The following is a 24,430-nucleotide window of genomic DNA, read 5'->3' as shown; positions in this document are numbered from 1 at the left end:
TTTTCATTCAAAAGAGGTTTTCTGAATAGCAGTCAATAAACATAAATACAGGTACAGCATACGAAGACACTACCGGTCAAACGTTTTAGAACACCTACTCTGTACTCAATTGTTTCTCTTTTTTTCCCCACTATTTTCTACATTGTAGAATAACAGTGAAGACATTAAAACTATGAAATACCACATATGGAATCATGCATAACCAAAACAAAGTGTAAACCAATCAAAATAAATTTTATATTTGAGATCCAGTAGCCACCTTTTGCCTTGATGACTGCTTTGCACATGCTTGGCGTTCTCTCAACCAGCTTCAGTGTTGAAGGAGTTAACACATATGCTGAGCACTTGTTGGCTGCTTTTCCTTCACTCTGTGGTCTAATTCATCTCTCAATTGGGTTGAGGTTGGGTGATTGTGGAGGCCAGGGCATCTGATGCAGCACTCCATCAGTCTCCTTCTTGGTCAAATAGCCCTTCCACAGCCTGGAGGTGTGTTGGGTCACAGGCCAGCATCCTAGAGTTGCCTCTTCACTGTTGACGTTGAGACAGCTGTTTTGCAAGTACTATTTAATGAAGCTGCCAGTTGAGGACTTGTGAGGCGTCTGTTTATCAAACTAGACATGTACTTGTCCTCTTGCTCAGTTGTGCACTGGGGCCTCCCACTCCTCTTTCTATTCTGGTTAGACCAGTTTGCTCTGTTCTGTGAAGGGAGTAGTACACAGCGTTGTACGAGATCTTCAGTTTCTTAGCAATTTCTCGCATGGAATAGTCTTCATTTCTCAGAACAAGAATAGACTGACGAGTTTCAGAAGAAAGTTATTTGTTTCTAGCAATTTTGAGCTTGTAATTGAATCCACAAATGCTGATCCTCCAGATTCTCAACTCGTCTAAAGAAGGCCAGTTGTATTGCTTCTTTAATCAGGACAACAGTTTTCAACTGTGCTAACATAATTGCAAAATGGTTTTCTAATAATCAATTAGCCTTTTAAAATGATAAACTTGTATTAGCTAACACAACGTGCCATTGGAACACAGGAGTAATTGTTGCTGTTTCGGGTTAGGGCTTCTGTACGCCTATGTAGCTATTCCATAATGAATAAGCCATTTCCAGCTACAATAGTCATTTACAACATTAACAATGTCTACACTGTATTTCTGATCAATTTGAGGTTTTTTTAATGGACAAAAAATGAGCTTTTCTTTCAAAAACAAGAACATTTCTATGTGACCCCAAACTTTTGAACGGTAGTATGTACAATATATATATATTGTACATACTACCGCATATATACTACCGTATATATATATATATTACCCTCTAACCCTACCCCCCCCTCCCCTAATTGTAGTAAACTAATGGACAACACTTAGGCCTGTATTTCCAGCTTATACATACTATATACATTTTAAGGACACAGTCTATTTTACAATAGTTTTATGTGGTTTGTTTTTAACTCCTGTCCTTCCTCTACCCTATATCTTTCAAACTGTACTCTTTCACAAAAGTTCCTTAGTAACATTGGTTATCTTGTTGTTATTCGTCCCACCCTACAGCTCTATTCAACCCCTCCCATATATCTCCTAACAACATCCATTTTGGATTTCTATTCAGATTTCTATTTGAACACTATACATTCTTACAGTACAAGACACAGTTTAGTTCAATAGAGGCTTGTGCAAAAGCATTCCTAGAATAGCCGATGGTCTTTAAACCACCCCTTGGACTATCTTTGTATGGTCCTCAGAGATTTGTCTTGGAGCTCCACACAGAATAATGGTTTACTACCAATGTGTTCCTGCTATGTTCCTGACGTCCAGCTGAAACTGTTTCCATCGTGTGTCATCACAGTGTTCCTGCTATGTCCCTGACGTCCAGCTGAAACTGTTTCCATCGTGTGTCATCACAGTGTTCCTGCTATGTTCCTGACGTCCAGCTGAAACTGTTTCCATCGTGTGTCATCACAGTGTTCCTGCTATGTCCCTGACGTCCAGCTGAAACTGTTTCCATCGTGTGTCATCACAGTGTTCCTGCTATGTCCCTGACGTCCAGCTGAAACTGTTTCCATCGTGTGTCATCACAGTGTTCCTGCTATGTCCCTGACGTCCAGCTGAAACTGTTTCCATCGTGTGTCATCACAGTGTTCCTGCTATGTTCCTGACGTCCAGCTGAAACTGTTTCCATCGTGTGTCATCACAGTGTTCCTGCTATGTTCCTGACGTCCAGCTGAAACTGTTTCCATCGTGTGTCATCACAGTGTTCCTGCTATGTCCCTGACGTCCAGCTGAAACTGTTTCCATCGTGTGTCATCACAGTGTTCCTGCTATGTTCCTGACGTCCAACTGAAACTGTTTCCATCGTGTGTCATCACAGTGTTCCTGCTATGTTCCTGACGTCCAGCTGAAACTGTTTCCATCGTGTGTCATCACAGTGTTCCTGCTATGTCCCTGACGTCCAGCTGAAACTGTTTCCATCGTGTGTCATCACAGTGTTCCTGCTATGTTCCTGACAGTGTTGTAGTACTCAAGTCTGGTCTCGAGACCACATATTGAGTGTCTCGGTCTTGTCTCGGTGTCGGATACATTTGTACTCGGTCTTGAGTTGGTCTCGGGACGGTGAGAACTCTTCATTTCTTCCCGAGATTAGCCGAGACCTGCGGAGTAAAAAGAAAACCTCATAATTATCAGCTTCCATTCAGTCAGCGCATAATACTGCTTCGCCAGGCCAAATGTGTAACACTCCTTTGTTGAAACATGAATATCGTCACGGTCTTTAAATCTATTAATAAACACATGTTTGCGCATTCGCAAAACCTATAGGCCTTCAGCGTGTGACAGGTTCGTGATTCTGAAAGGACTGCAACCGTAATAATTATGTAGTACACAGTAGAGAAATCATGCACAAAGTAGCCTACACAATCGCAAAGCACGTGACATATATTCACATGCGCGGCTGCTCATATAGCCCATTTTCAGTGGAATATCATCTGCAGGCAGCAAGGGTGTGCAACTCTCAGCCGGTTTTGGCATGGAGCAGCTCACATCGGTAGTCAGTAGGGTAGGAAATATGTTTCACCTGTATGATGACTACCAGTAAATGCTAACTAAGGCCACAATGGGTATGCAAAAAAAGCATGACGTTTAAAGCACCACTACACCACTGCGTAGGGCTGACGGAAAGACAGCAGTCACACACAGCGTGATGTTTAAAGCACCACTACACCACTGCGTAGGGCTGACGGAAAGACAGCAGTCACACACAGCGTGACGTTTAAAGCACCACTACACCACTGCGTAGGGCTGACGGAAAGACAGCAGTCACACACAGCGTGATGTTTAAAGCACCACTACACCACTGCGTAGGGCTGACGGAAAGACAGCAGTCACACACAGCGTGATGTTTAAAGCACCACTACACCACTGCGTAGGGCTGACGGAAAGACAGCAGTCACACACAGCGTGATGTTTAAAGCACCACTACACCACTGCGTAGGGCTGACGGAAAGACAGCAGTCACACACAGCGTGATGTTTAAAGCACCACTACACCACTGCGTAGGGCTGACAGAAAGACAGCAGTCACACAGCATGATGTTTAAAGCACCACTACACCACTGCGTAGGGCTGACGGAAAGACAGCAGTCACACACAGCATGATGTTTAAAGCACCACTACACCACTGCGTAGGGCTGACTGATAGACAGCAGTCACACACAGCATGATGTTTAAAGCACCACTACACCACTGCGTAGGGCTGACGGAAAGACAGCAGTCACACACAGCATGATGTTTAAAGCACCACTACACCACTGCGTAGGGCTGACGGAAAGACAGCAGTCACACACAGCATGATGTTTAAAGCACCACTACACCACTGCGTAGGGCTGACGGAAAGACAGCAGTCACACACAGCATGATGTTTAAAGCACCACTACACCACTGCGTAGGGCTGACGGAAAGACAGCAGTCACACACAGCATGATGTTTAAAGCACCACTACACCACTGCGTAGGGTTGACAGAAAGACAGCAGTCACACACAGCATGATGTTTAAAGCACCACTACACCACTGCGTAGGGCTGACGGAAAGACAGCAGTCACACACAGCATGATGTTTAAAGCACCACTACACCACTGCGTAGGGCTGACGGAAAGACAGCAGTCACACACAGCGTGATGTTTAAAGCACCACTACACAACTGCGTAGGGCTGACGGAAAGACAGCAGTCACACACAGCGTGATGTTTAAAGCACCACTACACCACTGCGTAGGGCTGACGGAAAGACAGCAGTCACACACAGCGTGATGTTTAAAGCACCACTACACCACTGCGTAGGGTTGACGGAAAGACAGCAGTCACACACAGCATGATGTTTAAAGCACCACTACACCACTGCGTAGGGCTGACGGAAAGACAGCAGTCACACACAGCATGATGTTTAAAGCACCACTACACCACTGCGTAGGGCTGACGGAAAGACAGCGGTCACACACAGCATGATGTTTAAAGCACCACTACACCACTGCGTAGGGCTGACTGAAAGACAGCAGTCACACACAGCATGATGTTTAAATCACCACTACACCACTGCGTAGGGCTGACAGAAAGACAGCAGTCACACAGCATGATGTTTAAAGCACCACTACACCACTGCGTAGGGCTGATGGAAAGATGCAACTATATAAGAGGTTATAAAAATAGCTTCTATTTGACTCAGCGTTCCATGAAGTGTAGTAAGGCATTGTTGGCAGAATAGATGGATGCAGTTCAATGCATGGTTAATAAAATTCACCAATACATTTCTTGGTAGGTCCAAAAATATTGTTATCAGGGTGAAAATCACAGCTGGCCTGGTACATTGTTTTCTGCCTCCATTTGGGATTCAGTGTTTTAGTTTCAATGACATATTATTTTGGACAAAAAACGGACGAATGTAACTAAGGCTGGGAATGTCAAAACAATCAAACTAGCAAGGGCAATGGTCACAAGTCAGTCATAATGTGGCTAATAGGCTAGCGTATCTATTTATGTAGCAAGCTAAAAAAACTGAGCTTAACGTTAGCAAGATAGCTAGCTAGCTAGCTGCTAGGAGGATGTCATGTCATTGGAGGAGTGGGTGAATGACTGACCTTTTTCCCTTCATACCGTTTTTTGGTGGCTATACACACCTATAGATGTAGGTGTCATTTGGTTAGCTAGCAAGTACTTGAACAACTGTTATCCAGTTAGCATATCTCTTGTGTTCGCAAATTCACTATGGCTATCTACTCCGATTTTAGAGCACTCTCGTTTGAGTGGGCCAGAGCACACAACAAGTGATGAATTTACTAACATGTAACACCCGCTAAATATGACAAAAATAAATGCTAGTTAGTCAAGCACGCTTTAGATAACACGTAAACAGCCAAACCAGCGACTAAAATGGTCAGAGCGAGGTGTTCTCTCAATTGTGGCTGGAAGTAGCTAGCTAGCAAGCTAGCCAACTTTAACCAGTTAACTTGGGTGCTTGGTTGGGACAAGCATGCATTGGCAGGCGAGCTGCAGAAGGGTGAGGAGGTTACAATTCTCCGTCATTTATTAATGCAATTTTGACGGCCAACGAGTTGAAAAAGTTTGAGAGCGTTTATCTAATGTTCCTTTCTTTGATTTTAGCTCATCTTGCTCTGGCTAGCATTAGTTGTTGACCTTGTTGTTGTTAATATGCATAACTGGGTTTGTTTGATCAATAGGACTGTAAAGTTCTCAAATGTAAGAGGACTCCTTTGGTGTTTACATATTTCATAATCCATAATCCATTCATTTGTATTTTGTGGCCTTTGGCAATTCTATAATGATCGAAAGTCGTGTTCTTGCAACCAGTCTCACTTTGACTTGGTCTCGGTCTTGACTCGGTCTCGCCCACCCCTCCGGTCTCGGTCTTGACTGTGTCTCTCCCACCCCTCCAGTCTTGGTCTTGACTCGGTCTCGCCCACCCCTCCAGTCTCGGGTCTTGACTCTGACTCTATTTGCTCTGGTCTTGGTCTTTAATCAATCTCGCTTTGGATGGTCTTGAATGCAACACTGGTCATGAAGCTAAAACTGCTACCGTTGTGTGTCATCACAGTGTTCCTGTTATGTTCCTGACATCAAGCCAAAACTGCTATCATTCTGTATCATCACAGTAGGCCAGTTATGTCCCCTCAGCTGACAGACATGTAGGCTAGCTGGTATCAGAATGGACAGATTAGATATGACAGCCACTTTAATTCAAAACCAGGTTGGTCTGTCCTTTCACATATGAAACCAGTCATGCCACCTTAATAATGAGTGTAGCAATCATCCATAGCAGCATAATTATGGGATTCTAAAATGGAATGTGTACCATTAGCAGTGTCAGTGCTGGTACTGCTACGTCGTCTTGGAATGACGCAATGATGTTCCACGAACATGTGCAGGGTCAGGGGAAAGTAATACCGTCCATGTTCTCTGGTCAAAAGTAGGGCACTATATAGGGAATAGGAAGCCATTTGAGACATTGACATGTGAAGCAGTTCAGACTCAAGGGATGGAGGAATTGACTTTGGTTGTTTCGGGTTCTACTCTACTCCAAATGGTATTTTTCCCCAAGCATTTAAAGAGTTTTGCACCACACTGCAGGAAACCGAATCCTTCCTATTTTGAGTCATTTTCAGTATCTCTTATATCTTATATCTTAACAGCATTTGTTGTGGGCGGGCTCTGTCAGCATCACCTTGTGCAGATCAATATCCTGCTATAGGAGAGCCAGATAAATTCAGTGTTGAGAGAAAGAGGAAGTCTTTATTTCAGTGGGTGGATTTGGAGAAACAACTCCTCTCTGTTTAGAAATTCTGTTCTAACTTCTTTGCCTGGCTATTAGGAGCATATGGTAGAACCAGTAGGTTCTGACTGTCACAGAAAACAAAGAGAAATGTTGAAAATGTATATTATTGTCTATTTGTACAGATGCCAGTTATGCCAGAACACTGTAATAGACACTAGGTGTTGGCATTTCATAATTGATTAATGTTCTTCATTGGATGCTAAATTAGACAGTTCAAAATTAGACAGTTCAATTATACTAATACTATTTCTCAGAGAAATTGATTCTGTTTATTAAGCAATATATGTTTTTTGAAAAAGAAAGGTATCAAAATGATTGGCACCCCTAAAGATTCTTGTAATAAAATAAATACATTTTTTTTAAAATCTGGTTTAACGTTCTACTCTTTAAAATTAATCTCAGTTAACGTGGCCTTCCATGGCTTCCTCTGCCACTAGGGTATACAAATTTTGGTAGCATGCATGAAAAATCCATTCGTTATCCATCACCATGGGTAAAGTCTACTCTGAAACAAAGATTAATATAAAGAATGATAGTAAAACACTTTGGAGTACCTTAAACTACATTTTGGGAAAAAAAGGCAAACTCATTAATTGAATCAGATGCCTCATTCATCTCAAACCCCACAGATATTGCCAACTCCTTTCATAGTTTTTTTAATGGCAAGATTAGTAAATTTAGGCATGACATGCCAGCAACAAACACCAAACCCACAAATTTTGAAAGACAAGCTTTGTAATTTTGAATTTCGTAAAGTGAGTTTGGATTTGGTTGAACAAATGATTGTTGTCTATCAACCATGACAAGGCCACATGGGTCAAACAACTTGGTTGGTATTGTCATTCCTATTTGCCATCTCTTTAATACAAGCATAAAAAAAGTGTGTGCCCTCAGGCCTGGAGGGAAGCAAAAGTCATTCCGATAGTAAAGCCCCCTTTACTGGCTCAAATAGCCAACCAATCAGCCTGCTACCAACCGTTAGTAAACTTTTGGGAAAAAATGTGTTTGACCAGATACAATGCTATTTTACAGTAAACACATTGACAACAGCATGCTTATATTGAAGGACAATAAACAAGCACAGCACTTACACAAATGACTGATGATTGGCGGAGAGATTGTGGGAGCTGTTTTGTTGGACTTCAGTGCAGCTTTTGACGTTAGTCTGCTGCTTGAGCAATGTGTATGTAATGGATTTACACCCCCTGCTATACTGTGGATTGATAGTTACCTGTCTAACAGAACACAGATGGTGTTATTTAATGGTAGCCTTTCTAACATAATCCAGCTGGAATCAGGCATTCCCCAGGGCAGCTGTTTAGGTCCCTTACTTTTTTAATTCTTTACTAATGACCTGCCACTGGCTCTGTGTAAATCCCATGTGTCTATGTATTTGGATGACTCAACACTATGCAAGTCAGCTACTATAGCTAGTTAAATCACTGCAAAACCTAACAAGGAGATGTAGTCAGTTTCAGTAAGGGTGGCAATACACAAGTTAGTCCTAAATTTAAAAAAATACCTAAATGCATTGTATTTGGGACAAATCATTCAATTCACTCAACTAAATCTTGTAATGAATAATGTGGAAATTGAGCAAGTTGAGGAGCCTAAACTGCTTGGAGTAACCCTGGATTGTAAACTGTTATGTCAATCTCTCATGGCTCAATGTGGAGGAGAGATTGACTTCATCGCTACTTGTTTTTGTAAGAGGTGTTGACAAGCTGAATGTACCAAGCTGTCTGTTTAAACTACTAGCACACAGCTCGGACAAGACATGCCAGAACAGACTATGGGAGATGCACAATATTAAATAAACCCAAGGCTACATGGAACTATTCCACATCAAGTAACTCACGTAAGCAGTACAATTTGATTTTAAAACAGATTACAATAAACCTTATAGAATGGCAAGGACTGTGAAGAGTCACACACACAGGTACAAACACACACAGGTATAAAAACACACAGGTACAAACACACACACAGGTACAAACACACACACACACACACACACACACACACACACACACACACACACACACACACACACACACACACACACACACACACACACACACACACACACACACACACACACACACACACACACACACACACACACACACACACACACACACACACACACACACACACACAAACACACTATACATACACACTATACATGCACACTATAAACACACGCACGTATACTGTTGCCTTACATTTTGCTGGACACCTAGAAGAGTAGCTGCTGCCTATGGCAGAAACTAATGAGGATCCATAATAAACCCCAGGAAGAGTAGCTGCTGCTTTGGCATGAACTAATGGGGATCCATAATAAACCCCAGGAAGAGTAGCTGCTGCAATGGCAGGAACTAATGGGGATCCATAATAAAACCCAGGAAGAGTCGCTGCCTCCTTGGCATGAACTAATGGGGATCCTTAATAAACCCCAGGAAAAGTAGATTCTGCCTTGGCAGGAACTAATGGTGGTCCATTCCTGGGTAGCCTAGTGGTTAGAGTCTTGGACTAGTAAATGAAAGGTTGCAAGTTCAAATCCCCGAGCTGACAAGGTACAGCTCTGTCTTTCTGCCCCTGAACAGGCAGTTAACCCAGGCTGTCATTGAAGATAAGAATTTGTTCTTAACTGACTTGCCTAGTTAAATATATATATATTTTTTAAATAAACCCCAGAAAGAGTAGCTGCTGCCTTGGCAGGAACTAATGGGGATCCATAATAAACCCCAGGAAGAGTAGCTTCTGCCTTGGCAGGAACTAATGGGGATCCATAATAAATCCCAGGAAGAGTAGCTTCTGCCTTGACAGGAACTAATGGCGATCCATAATAAACCCCAGGAAGAGTAGCTGCTGTCTTGGCAGGAACTAATGGGGATCCATAATAAACTCCAGGAAGAGTAGCTGCTGCCTTGGCATGAACTAATGGGGATCCATAATAAACCCCAGGAAGAGTAGCTGCTGCCTTGGCAGGAACTAATGGGGATCCATAATAAACCCCAGGAAGAGTAGCTTCTGCCTTGGCAGGAACTAATGTGGATCCATAATAAACCCCAGGAAGAGTAGCTGCTGCCTTGGCAGGAACTAATGGGGATCCATAATAAACCCCAGGAAGAGTAGCTGCTGCCTTGGCAGGAACTAATGGGGATCCATAATAAACCCCAGGAAGAGTAGCTGCTGCCTTGGCAGGAACTAATGGGGATCCATAATAAACCCCAGGAAGAGTAGCTGCTGCCTTGGCAGGAACTAATGGGGATCCATAATAAACCCCAGGAAGAGTAGCTGCTGCCTTGGCAGGAACTAATGGTGATCCATAATAAACCCCAGGAAGAGTAGCTGCTGCCTTGGCAGGAACTAATGGGGATCCATAATAAACCCCAGGAAGAGTAGCTGCTGCCTTGGCAGGAACTAATGGGGATCCATAATAAACCCCAGGAAGAGTAGCTGCTGCCTTGGCAGGAACTAATGGGGATCCATAATAAACCCCAGGAAGAGTAGCTGCTGCCTTGGCAGGAACTAATGGTGATCCATAATAAACCCCAGGAAGAGTAGCTGCTGCCTTGGCAGGAACTAATGGGGATCCATAATAAACCCCAGGAAGAGTAGCTGCTGCCTTGGCAGGAACTAATGGGGATCCATAATAAACCCCAGGAAGAGTAGTTGCTGCCTTGGCAGGAACTAATGGGGATCCATAATAAACCCCAGGAAGAGTAGCTGCTGCCTTGGCAGGAACTAATGGGGATCCATAATAAACCCCAGGAAGAGTAGCTGCTGCCTTGGCAGGAACTAATGGGGATCCATAATAAACCCCAGGAAGAGTAGCTGCTGCCTTGGCAGGAACTAATGGGGATCCATAATAAACCCCAGGAAGAGTAGCTGCTGCCTTGGCAGGAACTAATGGGGATCCATAATAAACCCCAGGAAGAGTAGCTGCTGCCTTGGCAGGAACTAATGGGGATCCATAATAAACCCCAGGAAGAGTAGCTGCCGCCTTGGCAGGAACTAATGGGGATCCATAATAAACCCCAGGAAGAGTAGCTGCTGCCTTGGCAGGAACTAATGGGGATCCATAATAAACCCCAGGAAGAGTAGCTGCTGCCTTGGCAGGAACTAATGGGGATCCATAATAAACCCCAGGAAGAGTAGCTGCTGCCTTGGCAGGAACTAATGGGGATCCATAATAAACCCCAGGAAGAGTAGCTGCCGCCTTGGCAGGAACTAATGGGGATCCATAATAAACCCCAGGAAGAGTAGCTGCTGCCTTGGCAGGAACTAATGGGGATCCATAATAAACCCCAGGAAGAGTAGCTGCTGTCTTGGCAGGAACTAATGGGGATCCATAATAAACCCCAGGAAGAGTAGCTGCTGCCTTGGCAGGAACTAATGGGGATCCATAATAAATACTAATACAAAATACAGAAGATACTTCATTTTTTTAATCATATGTTGCATGACAGTGATTGCAATATTTTGTTTTACTGAATATTGACAAAGATAATGATCTGAAGGGGGTTAGCCATCAGTGAAGGACAAACCACTGACAGAGTTGAAAACAGGTACGTAAAACATGCCCATGTTTGCAGTCCACACCTAGATAAGGAGTGTCTGGTGCTGTCCCTTTGATGGGTTACCAAATGAGCAGATTGCGGACTTAAGAAAAAACATGAGTCATCGGCATACATTTCAGAGCAATTGTATTAGTAGAAGAAATATAATCAACAACAAAAACAATTTTATGCTGTATAGCTCAGTATTTGTATTATTTCTACAGTATATTTTGCTAATGTTTATCAACGATGTCAATAATTATGGAGGTGACTGTAGATGTATGGTCCATATAGATGCGTGATCCACAATGGTAGATGAATGCTTCATCAACAGGGTTTAGGAGGTCAGTATGGGTGAAGAGGAAGGAACCACTCTCTTATAAACAGTTCAGTTGTGTATTTTATTTATAGGTTATTGTCACTCCCACCTTAGGGCCAGTGATTCATATTCTTGCTTAACCTTTTCTACAGTAAGTATACCTGCCCTCAATGTTATCACAATCCATCAGCCTAATTTGAATTCACTCAAGTAAAAATAAACAGCCATTATAGATAGTTAGCCACAGCTCTATGAAACTGATTGAAATGCTCTAAATGTTATGTTGTATAACGTGAAAATGAGACAGAGGTGGTGAAAAACCTTGTCTGGCTCATAAATCAAATTAGAAGCAGCTGTGACATCGACTGGATGGAAGCACTGAGCCAAAGTCCCAGAAAAGAAAGTTTATAATAAGATTTAACAACCATATTGTACGAAGGGCTAAAAAAAAATGTCACTGTGTTCCAACGGTGAAATCACTTCGATTAATTTTATAGAAAAGTTTCGCCCACAGTTTTTTAATGTGGGCTTGGTCAATGGTGAAATAGTTAGTCAGAAAACTCATGTGGAGTTCTTAGTAATTAGTAAATTTATGTTCAAGAACTACTCCATGAATATACATCTTCTACAAGATCCAATCTTCGACTAGAACTCATCTTCTACTAGAACTCATCTTCTTTTAGAACTCATCTCAACTAGAACTCATCTTCTATTAGAACTCATCTTCCATTAGAACTCATCTTCTATTAGAACTCATCTTCTATTAGAACTCATCTTCTATTAGAACTCATCTTCTATTAGAACTCATCTTCTACAGAACTCATCTTCTATTAGAACTCATCTTCTACAGAACTCATCTTCTACTAGAACTCATCTTCTATTAGAACTCATCTTCTATTAGAACTCATCTTCTATTAGAACTCATCTTCTACAGAACTCATCTTCTATTAGAACTGATCTTCTACAGAACTCATCTTCTACAGAACTCATCTTCTACTAGAACTCAACTTCTACAGAACTCATCTTCTACAGAACTCATATTCTACTAGAACTCATCTTCTACAGAACTCATCTTCTACTAGAACTCAACTTCTACAGAACTCATCTTCTACAGAACTCATATTCTACTAGAACTCATCTTCTACAGAACTCATCTTCTACTAGAACTCATCTTCTACAGAACTCAACTTCTACAGAACTCATCTTCTACAGAACTCATCTTCTACTAGAACTCATCTTCTATTAGAACTCATCTTCTACAGAACTCATCTTCTACTAGAACTCATCTTCTACAGAACTCATCTTCTACAGAACTCATCTTCTACAGAACTCATCTTCTACAGAACTCATCTTCTACTAGAACTCATCTTCTACAGAACTCATCTTCTACAGAACTCATCTTCTACTAGAACTCATCTTCTACAGAACTCATCTTCTACAGAACTCATCTTCTACTAGAACTCATCTTCTACAGAACTCATCTTCTACAGAACTCATCTTCTACAGAACTCATCTTCTACAGAACTCATCTTCTACTAGAACTCATCTTCTACAGAACTCATCTTCTACAGAACTCATCTTCTACTAGAACTCATCTTCTACTAGAACTCATCTTCAGAACTCATCTTCTACAGAACTCATCTTCTACAGAACTCATCTTCTATTAGAACTCATCTTCTATTAGAACTCATCTTCTAATAGAACTCATCTTCTATTAGAACTCATCTTCTATTAGAACTCATCTTCTATTAGAACTCATCTTCTATTAGAACTCATCTTCTACAGAACTCATCTTCTATTAGAACTCATCTTCTATTAGAACTCATCTTCTATTACAACTCATCTTCTATTAGAACTCATCTTCTATTAGAACTCATCTTCTATTAGAACTCATCTTCTATTAGAACTCATCTTCTATTAGAACTCATCTTCTATTAGAACTCATCTTCTATTAGAACTAATCTTCTATTAGAACTCATCTTCTATTAGAACTGATATTCTACAGAACTCATCTTCTACAGAACTCATCTTCTACTAGAACTCAACTTCTACAGAACTCATCTTCTACAGAACTCATATTCTACTAGAACTCATCTTCTACAGAACTCATCTTCTACAGAACTCATCTTCTCATCTTCTATTAAAACTCATCTTCTATTAGAACTCATCTTCTATTAGAACTCATCTTCTATTAGAACTCATCTTCTATTAGAACTCATCTTCTATTAGAACTCATCTTCTACAGAACTCATCTTCTACTAGAACTCATCTTCTACTAGAACTCAACTTCTACAGAACTCATCTTCTACAGAACTCATATTCTACTAGAACTCATCTTCTACAGAACTCATCTTCTACAGAACTCATCTTCTCATCTTCTATTAGAACTCATCTTCTATTAGAACTCATCTTCTATTAGAACTCATCTTCTATTAGAACTCATCTTCTATTAGAACTCATCTTCTATTAGAACTCATCTTCTATTAGAACTCATCTTCTATTAGAACTCATCTTCTATTAGAACTCATCTTCTATTAGAACTCATCTTCTATTAGAACTCATCTTCTATTAGAACTCATCTTCTATTAGAACTCATCTTCTATTAGAACTCATCTTCTATTAGAACTCATCTTCTATTAGAACTCATCTTCTACAGAACTCATCTTCTATTAGAACTCATCTTCTATTAGAACTCATCTTCTATTAGAACTCATCTTCTATTAGAACTCATCTTCTATTAGAACTCATCTTCTATTAGAACTCATCTTCTATTAGAACTCATCTTCTATTAGAACTCATCTTCTATTAGAACTCATCTTCTATTAGAACTCATCTTCTATTAGAACTCATCTTCTACAGAACTCATCTTCTATTAGAACTCATCTTCTACAGAACTCATCTTCTATTAGAACTCATCTTCTATTAGAACTCATCTTCTATTAGAACTCATCTTCTACAGAACTCATCTTCTATTAGAACTCATCTTCTATTAGAACTCATCTGCTACAGAACTAATTTTCTACTAGAATTAATCTTTTACTAGAACTCATCTTCTACAGAACTCATATTCTACTCGAACTCATCTTCTACAGAACTCATCTTCTACAGAACTCATCTTCTACTAGAACTCATCTTCTATTAGAACTCATCTTCTATTAGAACTCATCTGCTACAGAACTAATTTTCTACTAGAATTAATCTTTTACTAGAACTCATCTTCTACAGAACTCATCTTCTATTAGAACTCATCTTCTACAGAACTCATCTTCTATTAGAACTCATCTTCTATTAGAACTCATCTTCTATTAGAACTCATCTTCTATTAGAACTCATCTTCTATTAGAACTCATCTTCTACTAGAACTCATCTTCTATTAGAACTCATCTTCTATTAGAACTCATCTTCTATTAGAACTCATCTTCTTAGAACTCATCTTCTAGAACTCATCTTCTATTAGAACTCATCTTCTATTAGAACTCATCTTCTATTAGAACTCATCTTTCTATTAGAACTCATCTTCTATTAGAACTCATCTTCTATTAGAACTCATCTTCTATTAGAACTCATCTTCTATTAGAACTCATCTTCTATTAGAACTCATCTTCTATTAGAACTCATCTTCTACTATTAGAACTCATCTTCTATTAGAACTCATCTTCTATTAGAACTCATCTTCTATTAGAACTCATCTTCTATTAGAACTCATCTTCTATTAGAACTCATCTTCTATTAGAACTCATCTTAGAACTCATCTATTAGAACTCATCTTCTATTAGAACTCATCTTCTATTAGAACTCATCTTCTACAGAACTCATCTTCTATTAGAACTCATCTTCTATTAGAACTCATCTTCTATTAGAACTCATCTTCTACAGAACTCATCTTCTATTAGAACTCATCTTCTATTAGAACTCATCTTCTACAGAACTCATCTTCTATTAGAACTCATCTTCTACAGAACTCATCTTCTACAGAACTCATCTTCTACAGAACTCATCTTCTATTAGAACTCATCTTCTACAGAACTCATCTTCTACAGAACTCATCTTCTACAGAACTCATCTTCTATTAGAACTCATCTTCTACAGAACTCATCTTCTATTAGAACTCATCTTCTACAGAACTCATCTTCTATTAGAACTCATCTTCTACAGAACTCATCTTCTATTAGAACTCATCTTCTATTAGAACTCATCTTCTATTAGAACTCATCTTCTACAGAACTCATCTTCTATAGAACTCATCTTCTACAGAACTCATCTTCTATTAGAACTCATCTTCTATTAGAACTCATCTTCTATTAGAACTCATCTTCTATTAGAACTCATCTTCTATTAGAACTCATCTTCTATCTTCTATTAGAACTCATCTTCTATTAGAACTCATCTTCTACAGAACTCATCTTCTATTAGAACTCATCTTCTACAGAACTCATCTTCTACAGAACTCATATTCTACTCGAACTCATCTTCTATTAGAACTCATCTTCTACTAGAACTCATCTTCTATTAGAACTCATCTTCTACAGAACTCATCTTCTACTAGAACTCATCTTCTATTAGAACTCATCTTCTACAGAACTCATCTTCTACTAGAACTCATCTTCTACTAGAACTCATCTTCTATTAGAACTCATCTTCTACTAGAACTCATCTTCTATTAGAACTCATCTTCTACAGAACTCATCTTCTACTAGAACTCATCTTCTACTAGAACTCATCTTCTACTAGAACTCATCTTCTATTAGAACTCATCTTCTATTAGAACTCATCTTCTACTAGAACTCATCTTCTATTAGAACTCATCTTCTACCTGAACTCATCTTCTATTAGAACTCATCTTCTACTAGAACTCATCTTCTACAGAACTCATCTTCTACTAGAACTCATCTTCTACAGAACTCATCTTCTACTAGAACTCATCTTCTATTAGAACTCATCTTCTACAGAACTCATCTTCTACTAGAACTCATCTTCTATTAGAACTCATCTTCTACAGAACTCATCTTCTACTAGAACTCATCTTCTACTAGAACTCGTCTTCTACAGAACTCATCTTCCACTAGAACTCATCTTCTATTAGAACTCATCTTCTACTAGAACTCATCTTCTACTAGAACTCATCTTCTATTAGAACTCATCTTCTATTAGAACTCATCTTCTATTAGAACTCATCTTCTACTAGAACTCATCTTCTACAGAACTCATCTTCTACTAGAACTCATCTTCTACAGAACTCATCTTCTACAGAACTCATCTTCTACTAGAACTCATCTTCTATTAGAACTCATCTTCTACAGAACTCATCTTCTACTAGAACTCATCTTCTACTAGAACTCGTCTTCTACAGAACTCATCTTCCACTAGAACTCATCTTCTATTAGAACTCATCTTCTACTAGAACTCATCTTCTACTAGAACTCATCTTCTACTAGAACTCGTCTTCTACTAGAACTCATCTTCTACTAGAACTAATCTTCTACAGAACTCATCTTCCACTAGAACTCATCTTATACTAAAACTCATCTTCTACAGAACACATCTTCTACAGAACTCATCTTCTACAGAACTCATCTTCTATTAGAACTCATCTTCTACAGAACTCATCTTCTACAGAACTCATCTTCTATTAGAACTCATCTTCTACAGAACTCATCTTCTATTAGAACTCATCTTCTATTAGAACTCATCTTCTATTAGAACTCATCTTCTATTAGAACTCAATTAGAACTCATCTTCTACAGAACTCATCTTCTACAGAACTCATCTTTAGAACTCATCTTCTACAGAACTCATCTTCTATTAGAACTCATCTTCTATTAGAACTCATCTTCTATTAGAACTCATCTTCTATTAGAACTCATCTTCTACAGAACTCATCTTCTACAGAACTCATCTTCTACAGAACTCATCTTTAGAACTCACAGAACTCATCTTCTATCTTCTAGAACTCATCTTCTTCTCATCTTCAGAACTCATCTTCTACAGAACTCATCTTCTATTAGAACTCATCTTTCTATCTTCTATTAGAACTCATCTTCTACTAGAACTCATCTTCTACTAGAACTCATCTTCTATTAGAACTCATCTTCTATTAGAACTCATCTTCTATTAGAACTCATCTTCTATTAGAACTCATCTTCTACAGAACTCATCTTCTATTAGAACTCATCTTCTACAGAACTCATCTTCTATTAGAACTCATCTTCTACAGAACTCATCTTCTATTAGAACTCATCTTCTACTAGAACTCATCTTCTATTAGAACTCATCTTCTATTAGAACTCATCTTCTATTAGAACTCATCTTCTATTAGAACTCATCTTCTACAGAACTCATCTTCTATTAGAACTCATCTTCTATTAGAACTCATCTTCTATTAGAACTCATCTTCTATTAGAACTCATCTTCTATTAGAACTCATCTTCTACTAGAACTCATCTTCTATTAGAACTCATCTTCTATTAGAGCTCATCTTCTACTAGAACTCATCTTCTATTAGAACTCATCTTCTATTAGAACTCATCTTCTATTAGAACTCATCTTCTACTAGAACTCATCTTCTATTAGAACTCATCTTCTATTAGAACTCATCTTCTACTAGAACTCATCTTCTATTAGAACTCATCTTCTATTAGAACTCATCTTCTATTAGAACTCATCTTCTATTAGAACTCATCTTCTACTAGAACTCATCTTCTATTAGAACTCATCTTCTATTAGAACTCATCTTCTATTAGAACTCATCTTCTATTAGAACTCATCTTCTACTAGAACTCATCTTCCACTAGAACTCATCTTCTTTTAGAAGTCATCTTCTACTAGAAGTCATCTTCTATTAGAACTCATCTACTAATAGAACTCATCTTCTACGAGAACTAATCTTCTACTGGAACCATTCTTCTACTCGAGCACATCTTCTACTCGAGCACATCTTCTACTAGAATGCATCTTCTACTAGAACACATCTTCTACTAGATGCACATATTCTACTAGAACTCATCTTCTATTAGAACTCATCTTCTACTAGAACGCAGCTTCTACTAGAACACATTTTCTACGAGAACTGGTCTTCTATGAGAACTTATCTTCTACTCGAGCACATCTTCTACTAGAACTGATCTTCTACTCGAGCACATCTTCTACTAGAACTAATTTTCTACTAGAACTCATCTTCTACTAGAACACATCTTCTACTAGAACTTATCTTCTACTAGAACTCATCTTCTACTAGAACACATCTTCTACTAGAACACATCTTCTACAGAACTCATTTTCTACAGAACTCATCTTCTACTAGAACTCATCTTCTACTAGAACTCATCTTCCACTAGAACTCACCTTCCACTAGAACTCATCTTCACTAGAACTCATCTTCCACTAGAACTCATCTTCCACTAGAACTCATCTTCCACTAGAACTCATCTTCCACTAGAACTCATATTCTACTGGAACTAATTGTTACTGGATGGTCATTGTTCTTGCTCTCCAGTCTTTCGTTGAGTTATGTCTCAGACTGTAGAAAGAATTAGATGTATGTCAAGTATCGATAAAGTGACCCTTCTCATTCCGGCAGTGCTGCTTTGGTTTCTGGAGGGACTTCTGTCACTTGGCAGTGGTTCAGACTGGTGACAACATTCACAGCAAATGAACCCTCAGCACCAACAACAACCATGTACAACATGTTTATGCTGCAGCTACCATGCATAGTACTGGCCTTCCGCCCACTGCCATGGTCCTTACTATATTGTTACAGGAAGGATTCTGGTTCTAAATCTACTGGGTTGTCAAGAGAACACATTTGTTCTCAATTGTACCGTTCACAGTCAGAATGTATGTATCTTCATCTCATTTCATTGCTGTGCCTAGACAGAGTAATCTCTTACAACATTATGTGCAGCATGAAGCTTATCTCTTTAAAGAGGCTGCTTTTTCTTGTTTTAGCATGAAACTGCTTCTGACTGAAAGACCTTCAAAGACCCTCTTTGTTTCTTAAAATGCATGTGTCTCATTTAGGTTCTTAGATTTCTCTCTCCCCCTTTCCCTCTACCTCTCCCTATCCCTCGCCACCTCCCTCTCCACCTCCACGTCCCTCTCCACCTCCCCACCTCCCTATCTCCCTCCACCCCCCTCTCCACCTCCCTATCCCCCTCCACCTCCCTCTCCACCTCCCTCTCTCCCTCTCCTCTCTCCCTCTCCCTCTCCACCTCCCTCTCCACCTCCACCTCCCTCTCCACCTCCCTCTCCACCTCCTCCACCTCCCTATCCCCCTCCACCTCCCTCTCCACCTCTCTGTCCCTCTCCACCTCCCTCTCCCTCTCCACCTCCCTCTCTCCACCTCTCTACCTCCCCCTCCACCTCCCTCTCCACCTCCCTCTCCACCTCTGTCCCTCTCCCTCTCTCCACCTCGCTGTCCCTCTCCCTTTCCCTCTCCACCTCCCTCTCCCTCTCCACCTCCCTCTCTCCACCTCTCTACCTCCCCCTCCACCTCCCTCTCCCTCTCCACCTCCCTCTCCACCTCTATGTCACCTCCCTCTCCCCTCCACCTCCCTCTCCACCTCCCTCTCCGTCTCTAAATCAAAACGATTGCAAATATGCCAGGACCCATCTTTACCACATAGCTGATCTGTAATCATAAATAATAGTGCTACATTTTTTTGGGGGGGCAGGCAATTACTTTGAACAGTCAGAGTCAGTTTCTCATGGGGATTACATGCATTTGTTTTCATTTTCATGAGGCTTTACTATGGCCTACTGGTTTAGCACCCCTTGGGTGAAAGTCTGTTTAATGTGGAGTCTCTCTGTCCCTTCTAATACATAAAGCTTATCTCTGTGGTTTCACTTTCAGCTGTCTCTCTCACATATGAACTTGACATTTTGTGAGCTGTCTCCTCTATTCCAAAGTAGACGGAAGATAGTAAAAGATCAAATTGAATCAAATTTGTGTCAAAGCAGTTCCTCTGCGGAAGGCAGGGGGGCTAAAACATTATACGATGTGTGCAGATTCCGTCTGTCAGTTTCCTGTTTATAACATAAAGAAGAGATAAACGTTTTGGGTTATGGATATAACGGTGTACCTCGCTCTCAGCATCCCAACCGTATTTCGGTAATAAGTGGATCCTTTTCCTCTGGATTTAATCGTCAAGCAAATATTTTGAGAACATTATAGAACTTTTTCTGCAATGAGAACAAACATCCTGTTGAAGCTAAAAACAAACTACATTTTATTTGTGTTAATTCTGGACAATGAAACCAGCTGTGTGAGTCTAGTGACAGTTTACAGGACAACTTGTAGACAATAGCGCTGCATATCATGTCATATAAGATAGTCATGTTTCAGGTGAAATGCATGTGAAATGACCAGAATTCAGGCTGTGAATTGCATACGTCCCCACACTGATGAATAACAAAGCAATGAATAGCTGCAGGATTTACAGTGCAGTAGTTTCCTCTAGTCCAGGAACAAATGACTGAAACTAATTATCTGTGTTTTCATTATCCTCCTGTCTCTACAGAGTGTGAGTGAGTTTGGCCTGGACATCATCGAGACCCCAGAGGGAGACAGATGGCCTCAGCTGATCGTCCAGCAGAGCCTGGACCGCGAGCAGAAGGACACCTTCGTCATGAAGATCAAGGTGGAGGACGGAGGAACGCCACCCAAGTCCAGCACGGCCATCCTCCAGGTTACCATCTCCGACGTCAACGACAATCGACCGGTCTTCAAGGACAGTGAGGTGGAGGTGAACATCCCCGAGAACGCCCCCATAGGAACCTCCGTCACCCAACTCCACGCCACAGACGCAGACCTCGGCTCCAACGCCCAGATCCACTTCTCCTTCTCTAATCAGATCTCCTCATCCACCAAGAGGCATTTTTCTATCGACAGCACCACCGGGCTGATCACTGTCAAGCAGCCCTTAGACAGAGAAGCCACTCCAGTCCACAAACTCATTGTCCTGGCCAGCGACGGCAGCTCCACCCCCTCCAGAGCTGCTGTTATCGTCAACGTAATGGACATTAATGACAATGTTCCGTCCATAGACACTCGGTACATAATGAACCTTGTAAATGGAACGGTTCTACTGTCGGAGAATGCTCCTCTCAACACAAAAATAGCCCTAATTACAGTGACGGACAAGGACTCTGATCTGAACGGAAAAGTGACTTGTTATACTGACCACGATGTTCCTTTCAGGTTAAAGCCCGTCTTTAATGACCAGTTCCTGCTGGAGACTGCGGCCCCCCTAGATTACGAAACAACCAGGGAATATGCAATTAAGATAGTAGCGTCGGATTCTGGGAAGCCTCCTTTGAACACGTCAGCGATGGTTTTAATTAAAATTAAGGATGAGAATGACAACGCTCCCATCTTCCCTCAGCCTGAGATTCAGCTGTCCATACCAGAGAACAATGATCCATCCACGCAGCTCATAAAGATCAGTGCCATGGACGCAGACAGCGGACATAATGCAGAGATTATTTATTCTCTTGGCCCTGACGCTCCTGATGGGTTTAACATAGATCGACGGTCAGGAATCCTCTCCGTTGGCAAACGCCTGGACAGAGAGAAGCAGGAGAAGTATTCGTTCACTGTCATGGCGAGGGACAATGGGTCTACTTCCCTGCAGAGCAATGTCACAGTGAGGTTAATAGTGCAGGACCTCAACGACAACAGCCCAGCTTTCACCCATCCTGAGTATAACTTCTACGTGCCTGAGAACCTGCCTCTGTACGGGACCGTGGGCCTGATCACCGTCACAGATTCAGACGCAGGTGACAACTCCGTCATAACACTGTCCATCCTGAACGGGAAAGACAATTTCATTATTGATCCCCAGACCGGTGTGATCAAACCCAACATCACGTTTGATAGAGAGCAGCAAAGCTCATACACTTTTATGGTGAAGGCTATAGACGGAGGGCAACCACCCAGCACTTCATACGCCAAGGTCACCATAAATGTTGTGGATGTCAATGACAATCGACCCGTTTTTGTTATCCCCTCATCCAACTACTCTTACGATCTGGTCCAGTCTACCACCAGCCCTGGGTCTGTGGTCACCAGAGTGTTCGCTATAGACAATGACACTGGCATGAATGCTGAGCTGCAGTACAGTTTCATTGGGGGATCACCAAGAGGGCTGTTTTCCATAGACAAAACAACTGGTAATATAACTCTGCAGGAGAAGATAGTCTCAGCCGATCAGGGTTTACACAGGCTAGTGGTGAAAGTCAAAGACCTGGGCCAGCCAGAGTCCTTACACGCAATCGCTCTCATTCACCTGTTCATTAACGAGACTGTATCCAACGCTACGTTCATTCTAGAGCAGCTACGTAAGAGCTTGGAGACTCCATTGGACCGTAACGTGGGAGACAGTGAGGTCACACCCCAAGCCAACGGATACGTGATTGTTGTCATCGCAATTATAGCTGGGACTATGACAGTCATCTTAGTCATCTTCGTGACGGCCTTGGTGCGCTGCCGTCAGACTCCCAGGCACAAAGTGGTGCAGAAGGGCAAGCAGAGCGGCGAGTGGGTGTCGCCCAACCAGGAGAACCGTCAAATCAAGAAGAAAAAGAAGAAAAAGAAGAGATCCCCTAAGAGCCTCCTCTTGAACTTTGTCAGCATAGAAGAATCCAAGCCTGATGATCCCAGCCAGGAGCACATTAATGGAACCCTGGACCTGCCTGTGGAGCTAGATGAGCAGACCATGGGGAAATATAACTGGGCCACTACTCCGACCACCTTCAAACCTGACAGCCCAGACTTAGCCAAGCATTACAAGTCTGCCTCTCCCCAGCCAACCTTCCAAATCAAACCAGAGACCCCGATGGCGCCCAATAAACACCACGTGATTCAGGAGCTCCCGCTAGACAACACGTTTGTGGTGGGCTGTGACTCGCACTCCAAGTGCTCCTCCACCAGCTCAGACCCGTACTCGGTCTCAGAGTGCAGCTGTCAAGGGGGATTCAAGACTCCTGGGCAAATCCACACCAGACAGGTAATTCATAACTTATTTTCTAAAGCTACCTATTGTTCCCACTCCCACTCCTTGTATCACTGTCCCTTTGTTAATAAGATGGAGGGTGATGGGTGGCAGCGGGAGGGAGCCGGGAGAATGAACCACACAAAAAGTCACATGTGCATTAATGTCATCAGCATTGAATATTGAGGAAGAATACCTCAGAGAGGAAGGAGATTAAAAAAAAAAAAGTTTGGCCAAGAAACTTCATTCAAATTAAATCTATCTTTACTTCGTGAAAAAGACAGATTGTACCTCCCTTTGCTATCTTGTATTATATGTTTGTAAAAAAAACTTTAACCTTATTTGGGTTAATGTTCCACTTTAAAGTATAATGGAGGCAGTGAAATGGTGGGAACTAGTCTTAAATTAGAATCTTAAGTGAGAAAGGCTGGTGGCAGAGTAATAGCATGCTTGAGAATCAAGTCGGCCACGCTACTAATTGAACTCTGCTCAGGTGTATTTGCTGAGGACCAAAGGATTAAAGCAGCGCTAAGCTTTTTTTGATTGACACACCTGAAAAAAAAAAAACTAGCATGTCTGACAGACAGAGGAAAACCAAACATAGAGTGTTTGATTTGGGTTCAATCAGCTGTTCACTTTCCCTGAAATAGTAGGAAACGTATCCCCTAAGAGTTTCCACTACAGAATAATAAGACCTCATTAAATAATCACAGATTTCCGTTG

At 41.1% G+C, this 24,430-nt stretch overlaps 1 protein-coding gene across 1 annotated transcript in view; it reads left to right on the top strand.

Annotated features, from left to right (window-relative positions):
• LOC124011550 (protocadherin-11 X-linked-like) overlaps positions 1-24,430 on the top strand; it is a 53,498-nt gene that overhangs the window by 19,005 nt on the left and 10,063 nt on the right. The window contains exon 3 of the mRNA XM_046325008.1: positions 21,236-23,722. Within this exon, the coding sequence (XP_046180964.1) occupies positions 21,236-23,722 (2,487 nt within the window). The remainder of the gene's footprint in view (positions 1-21,235; positions 23,723-24,430) is intronic.

This window comes from Oncorhynchus gorbuscha, linkage group LG23, assembly GCF_021184085.1.
Source record: "Oncorhynchus gorbuscha isolate QuinsamMale2020 ecotype Even-year linkage group LG23, OgorEven_v1.0, whole genome shotgun sequence".
Taxonomy (NCBI): domain Eukaryota; kingdom Metazoa; phylum Chordata; class Actinopteri; order Salmoniformes; family Salmonidae; genus Oncorhynchus; species Oncorhynchus gorbuscha.
The sequence above is the reverse complement of the archived record's forward strand: the minus strand, read 5'-3'. Positions and strand labels throughout refer to the sequence as shown.